The sequence below is a fragment of the Toxorhynchites rutilus genome, chromosome 2, assembly GCF_029784135.1.
Source record: "Toxorhynchites rutilus septentrionalis strain SRP chromosome 2, ASM2978413v1, whole genome shotgun sequence".
Lineage (NCBI taxonomy): Eukaryota > Metazoa > Arthropoda > Insecta > Diptera > Culicidae > Toxorhynchites > Toxorhynchites rutilus.
The window spans coordinates 264,197,113-264,204,475 of NC_073745.1; the positions used below are offsets into that span (position 1 = coordinate 264,197,113).

General features: G+C 37.9%; 1 protein-coding gene across 1 annotated transcript; it reads right to left on the reverse strand.

Annotated features, from left to right (window-relative positions):
• Positions 1-2,192: 2,192 nt before the first annotated feature.
• LOC129767518 (protein artichoke-like) lies at positions 2,193-6,721 on the reverse strand. The gene is made up of 2 exons (XM_055768506.1): positions 6,650-6,721; positions 2,193-6,589 (listed from the first exon to the last, which is right to left on the reverse strand). Exons 1-2 carry the CDS (start codon positions 6,670-6,672, stop codon positions 3,316-3,318), a joined length of 3,297 nt encoding a protein of 1,098 aa, XP_055624481.1. The 5' UTR covers positions 6,673-6,721; the 3' UTR covers positions 2,193-3,315.
• Between the last annotated feature and the right edge of the window lie 642 nt (positions 6,722-7,363).

The window sequence follows — 7,363 nt, forward strand, 5'->3', positions numbered from 1 at the left end:
AGAGAGAGAGAGAGAGAGAGAAGGAGAGAGAAGAAGAAAGAAGAAAGGTGTTAAGAGGGACTTGGACTGCGACTTTGAAGCTGAACGGAAGCAAGGAAAACGTTTGAAAAAACTTATGGAGAAGAACAACGAATTCAAAAGAGAAAAAAAAGTTGTAGAAATGGAAAAACTGGAAGGAAGTGGAAAGGCAGAAAGCGCGAAAGAACAAGTGTGATGCCTCGAACGTTACGGCGATTATATAGAAAAATAGAAAATAAAACGTATTATACGAAAATCACCTTGTTTTTTGTCCTAACTTTTTTCCGCGTTTTCTGAGGCACTGAAACTTATTTTTTGAACGACCCTCGTATGTACAAAAATTGTATTTTATTTGCAATGAAAAAAATCGGCAACTACCTTTTTGGCAACCCAAAAATGATGAACACATAAAGATGGGTTGTACATCATTTCAAAGCCTAAACTCTCAAGTGTTGGAATAATTAACGAACAAATTTTTATCTTGGGGTGTGTAGATATAGTGGTCAAAAATATCGGGAAGAAAAAAGTGCTTTCTTTCTGTTTTTTCAAAGATTTACTAACACAATTTTTTGTCAACCAATTCAATAGCCGATCCTATTAGCCTTACTCTGACCAGCTTTCATTTGATTCAAATAACATTCACAGTTCATTAACAGTAGGAACGTGCAATGTAAATATATTTTTATTCGAATTAAAGTTTTTCCCCTCCGTGTCTGATGATTAATAATAAATAATGATCGCATCGCAAATCGAAAAGGAGTTTTGAAAACTACAATAACAATAACTGACAATGATGTACAAGGATAATTTGTTACGTTGACGAAATCGCGTTTTGCATTGATTTCAAAAAAGTTACCAAATTTTTTTTCAGAATTAAGAAAAAAACATATTATATAATTTATAATTTTCAAAAAATTTTTTTTTCAATATTTTTTTTTAAATTTGTTTGATATTTTTTCATTAAAACTTAAATAATTTCCCGCATTTCATTTTTAACCAATATTTAGCCGGTCTTATAGTTTTTGAATTAAGATTATTCTAAAAAAATTGAAAGAAAACTCAAATTTCCGAAAAATTTTCCACTAAAAACTATAACTTTTTCATTTTTTCTTTGTAAAATTACTATTATAGTTTAACTCGTAACATTATGTATAAATAATTGCGATTTATATGTTCTGCAAACAACTCCTAAGACGAGTTGGTATGAAATCCGTCATATGTTCATTGTCTTTCAAATATTTGCGATCGAAATTATATTCTGAATATCTAGAAAGAGTTAAGAGAGGTCCGAAACCTGGATTTTACTGTCTTCACTGTAAACGAACGCAAGAATGCTTCTTTCTTTTGAGGTAGGATTTTATCACTAATATTTATTATCCGAAATTGAGAAAAATATTTCTGATCCTGCCGCATCCCTCAGCAGCTGTTGAACGTTGATTCAGAGCTTGAGCTTGATCTTGAGCTTGGGCTTGGGTAGACTGTACAATTCGTAGTTGCTCTCCGTGATCAGCCGTTGAACGTTGATTCAGAATATAATTAAAAAAAAAACAAAACTAAGGATTAGAACAGGAACAAAAAACTATGCGAGGAGTTCTCGTTTCAAAAAAGAAATAATCATGCATAAACAAAAGTCAGGATTAATTGGAATAACGTAAAGTAAAACAAAAAGTATAATGTTGAAATGAACATGTATGATCACAAACAGGATGAGAAATAATTAAAAATGCTACTTACTAATACATACCAGTTAAGATCCCTACATTAAGACCCACCGCCAGGTATACAGCCATAGAAGAAGGAAGGTAGCCATAGAGCAAGGACAATGGAATAGCAGCTTCCTAATTGAGATATAGGAAATCCGCCTGTGGCGATACGGGTAATCAAATAATGTTTCTTGTCAGATATAAAAAGGCGAAACAATGTGAAATAAATTAGTTCTAGTCTAGAGCTCAAACCTATAACATGTTTCTATTAAGTACAGAACCTTAAAGTCCCTAACTTATCTACATACATATCTGTTTGGGAGCTAGTTCGGTGCCAATACGCAGGACCCTATCCTGCGTTTCTTCGATCTGGGACTGTCGTGGTTTTCCTTCGTGGGTTTATTATTTTCGGGGTAAGTTACTGCCAAATTACACAACACCAACTTAAATTTCACACTACAGTTCGTTTTATTTACATTTCACAGTTCAACTTTATTTACAATTTATTACAATTCAATAATATTTTACTGGACATTAATTTCTCGACCGTTCCAATGGCCGTATTCCTTCCAACTCTACTTCTATAAACCTTCTATCCTTCATCTTCCTTTATGTTTCTTATGATTTCTTGTTTTGTCTTCCTTTCTCCTATCACTTCCGTGCTATTTTGTTTTGTATTCTTGTGTTTCTTGTGTTTGTGATCTGTGTTGGAGTGAATAAAACCCATGCAGCAAATCATACGAGTGAGGGGTTGATAGGAGTTAAATTTTACCTTCTTGTTCAGTAACCAACACATATCTAATACATATCTCCAAAACTAATATTTACCGCTTCTTGATTGAATAATCAGGATACTGAAGTGCCTGTTCACGATGAAATAAGACAAAAGAAATAAGTTCACGATGAATAAGACATTCTTTGAGATATTCGTTAAAATCCAATAATTTCTGTTTGCAATGATTATTGTTGATGATTAATATCAAGATACGGTTTTATTGTTTGGTTCCTTATTACAGGTCGGACTCGATTATATACAGACTCGATTATATATGATTCGATTATATGTGAATATAATAATATGTTATATGTTATATAATATACATTTTTAGACTCGATTATATACAGATCGAGTTTTTTTTTTATATTTCAAATATGACTTATTTCAACTGAAAATTAAATGGATCAACGTTAAAGTGCAAGTTAATTGGCTATTGCGAGAACGAAATATGCGTAGAAGGATTTTTATCATCAAATATGATCCTCTATCATCTCCTGAAATAATTAGGATTTTTCATATGAAAAAAGTGTTCTATGACTTTAAGGGGATGAACCAAAAATTAAATTCTTCTTTTATAATAAAAAAAAAAACGAAAAATATGTGTACGAAAAACAAATAAAAAAAAATATTTTTTTGACTCGATTATATACAGTGAAAAGCAATCGAGAACTGAATATAATCTAGTCTGCGCTGTATATATAATTTGAAATATTTTAGATAAAAGCAATATTATATTAAATACGTTACAATATCATATAATTATCTCTGTCTTTTCTCACAAAGCTTTTGCCCTTCCAAGCAGTTCCAAATTATGACTCAATCATCTTCATCCACAAAAGGATTCCCTTTCACCTCCAGTTGTCGTAAGGCGGGAAAAAACATCCCAATTGTCGAATTTCGAATTTTGGGAATTCGGTTGCCGGACAAATCGAGCGCGACGAGTGCTGTGTGCGGTTTACGAAGTCTTCCGCTAAGAACTCGAATCCCTGCAGCCGATATGTTGAAGCTGACCAAATTTGGTAGTTTGTGCAAACGACCCATATCCAAAACCACGAAATCGTTCCCGGCTAGATTCAGCGTCGTTAAACGGTTTAGTTTAAAAATTTTATCCATCCGAGTGAGGTTGTTGCCCGCTAGGTTTAGGATTTCCATGCTATGATGCGGTGCCTGCTCTATGAAAACCGTGTTTATGGCGTTATTCTGAGCGAAGAGTTTGATCAAATTTCGGGGGATTTGAATGATTTCAAGTCGATTGAGCTGAACATCAAACACTTGAATGCCTTCGTAGAAAGGTGTTCTCGAGATGTCGAACGAGGATAACCCATTGCCAGCAACGTTTAGGGTTTTGATCCGAGAATTCTTAGCGAAAACGTGCTCCGGAAGCTCCTTGATGCAGTTGTTCTCAAGGTAAAGCTCTTCCAAGTCCCCAACGGGGGTAAGAAGATTGTCCGAAATTTGCTCGAGCTGATTGTTGAAGAGTTCAAGGATTTTGAGCTGCTTACTACTGTCTAGCAGGTCGTCCGGTAGCGAGGATAATTGGTTGTCTGAAAGTGACAGGAACTCTAGCCAAGTTTGGTGTAACAAGAGAGCGGCTTGAATTTCGCTCAGGTGATTCCCATCCAATTTCAACTCGGTGAGTGAAAAGAGGGGGTTGAATATACCCCTGGGCAGTTGGGTTATGTTGTTCCAGGAGAGATACAATATGCTCAAGTTATCCAATCCGGTGAACGCTTTCGGTGCAAGATCCGATATTTGATTCGCGTCCAGATAAAGTTCCTCCATGAGCCAGTTGTTGACGAACAGTCCATTGGGTAGCGATTTGATGTTGTTGTTAAACAATGACAAAACTTGCAGGCTAACTAAACGGTTGAAATGGGACGCCTGTAATTCATTCAGATGATTGTTACCTAGATACAAACTTTTCAGCAAACCTAAGCTCTGGAAAGTTCCGTTTTTTATTGTTGACAGTTTGTTTCCGCTGAGGTCCAGCATTGTCAGTTTAGATATTCCAACCAACGCGGTGGCACTGATTACCCGTATCTTATTGCCACCAAGCCACAGTTCCTGCAGCTGTTCACAGTGTTGGAACGACAAAGGCTCAATTTTAGTAATTCTGTTCCTGGACAGATCCAAAATTCTCATTTTTGTTAAGTTACTGAACGTATTCCGCGATATCTCCGATATCAGATTATTTCTGATGACTACCTCCTCCAGCAATGAGTTATCTGCAAAAATATCTCCGGGGAGTTCCCTGATCATGTTATCGTACAAATGTATCACCGTCAGCAGTGTGAGTCCCCGGAACGCTCCTGACGCAATTGTGTGAATACTGTTGTTGTGAAGACCAACTCTTTCTAGATGCTGCAATTTATTGAACACACGGTCGTTAATCTCCCAGATACGATTATTATGCAGTGCCAGCAGTTCCAACTGAACCAAACCATCGAACACATCGTCATCCAAATGAACAAGTTCGTTGTCGTGAAGATATAAATTCTGCAGAGATGACATGTTGTAGAATAAATTGACGGGTATGCTACCAATTTGGTTGTTTTCCAAACCAAGATATTGTAGTTCTCTGAGCCCACGGAAAATGTTTTCCGGGAGTCTTTTCAATAAGTTATGTCCCAGTCGGAGTGTGGCAAGTTTGCTTTGTGAAGCTAACAAACCGACCGGTAGGTCATCGATACCGATGTAGTCTAATCCTAGGAATCTCAGCGTTTCGAGGGACTGGAAAATGTTTGGTTCTAGCCGTCTTATCGGGTTGTTACTGAGAGTGAGCTCTTGAAGTTGTGTAGCATCAGAGAAAGCACCCGTCGCGATATAATTGATTGAGTTATGATCCAAATAAATGTTACGAAGATTTTGGCTACGATCGAAAGTGCTCCGTGCGATTTCCATCAGATTGTTGTGTGACAACGACAGGAAGCTGATATTACCACGGATAATGTGTCTGTCCAATTGATTTCCATTAAGGTATAGATTAACACTGCAGTTTTTAGCGAATTCTATTGAAAATGTTCTAAATCTGGAATCGGAGCTTAATCGATTGTTTGATAGATCTAAAGTTTTTAAATTGTCCAAAAAGGCAACTGCTCGTTCCGGAAATGTGCTGATTCGATTATTGCTAAAGCTGATGTCTTCCAGAAGCGTGTTGGATTTGAATATCTTCGGTGGAATCGTTCGAATTCGGTTGGCTTGGGCTTTGAGAATTTTCAATTGTGTCAGCGGACTGAACATAGCTTCTTGAAGTTTTGACAGTTTGTTTTCAGCAATGTTCAAGTACTCCAATCCACCAAAAGATTTGAATATCGTATCTGGGAGCACTTCGAGACTGTTCCCGTTGAGGAGTAATACCCTTAGTTGAGCCAGCGATTGGATATTGAGCGGTAAACTCGAAATCTTGTTATCACTCAAATCCAACTCCTCTAAACTTCTCAAGCCTCTGAATGTTCTACAACTCAAATATCTAATTTCATTTCCCCGCAAAGACAGAGCCTTCAATTGACGGCTGTGCAACCACATTCCTCCCGGAAGAGAGTCTATTTTGTTCTGTGACATATCCAGAGCTTTGAGATTGACGAGCCCATCGAATGTCCTGGTGTGCATCGTTTTCAAGTCATTATTCGCGATGATCAACTCCGTCAGATTGCGCAAACCACGAAAAACGTTCGGTTGAAGCACACCTAATCGATTGTGGCTCAAATCAAGCCGGTGTAGATGACGCAATTCCCGGAACACTGGTCTCCCATCATCCAGCAGTGTACTCAACATGTTTCTGCTGATGTTTAGCGTCCACAGCAGGGGTACTATCTGGAAGGCATCCTGTTCGATAGCTGTGAGCTCACTGTTCGTAATGGTGAGTTCTTTCAGCTCGGGAAAGCATCTGAGAACTCCTGCACTCAGCGTCGATTGCGGCGTTCCCGTGAGCGTCAACCAATCGAAGGTGGTATTGTCATCGTCCGCGAATTGAAGCTGATCGAACTGATATCCATCTCCTTCGATGCAACCGGATAAATCGGTTGTATTGTCGTGATCGGCTAAGGCATCTTCACCCAGTAGATAGATCACTGTCAATACCAGCGTTATGCTGAAAGAATAGGATTTTTTAGAATATTTCCTTATTTTCACCAACACTATTCAAACTCACCATCTTCTGCGCATTGTGATCATGTGGACTAGTGAATTGTTTTGATTCTGCTGTTACACCGCCGACATATTCTTATCAACTAAAGTATCGCGTTCGCGCACAACAGCAAACGGCTTGGCCAGGTAGATAAGGCGGCTTAATTAGGTGTTATAGATAAGATATCGTAATTCAGCTAAACAAAACGGTAAACCATTCTGGGGAATTTTGAGAGAAAAAAAAAAGATTGAAAGTAAAATTCACGACTTTTTTCAGTAAACTAGCGGCCGAATTCTATGTTTTAATAAGTTTACCGCAAATTCATTAGAATAGCTTGGCTTTTGCACTCAAACAGACTCTCGCTTTTTTTTCTTTTCTTTTATTCAATGTTTCTTTTCCAGTCCAAATGGCTCTAGGTCTAAAACTTCTACTTTTTCTCTGCGATCAACCTTCCTTACTGTTTTCTCTGCGATCACCCTTCCTTACTCAGGGAGCAGAATAGCACGACTGTCAGCCTTTAGCGTCGCATGTTATCCGTTTCCGTGTCTTGTCCGTTTTCCATGTCATACCAGTATGTCGTAATCAGGATCTTACTGGCGTCGATCCTGATGTGCTCGGCACTCCTCTCGTTGCTCCTGTACACGGTATTTCTCCCGTGCATTCTCCATAGGCTTTACCGCGCCCTTACTCGCGTTGTCACCTGATTAGTCGCCTTATACGACAGAGATAGGGACGTAA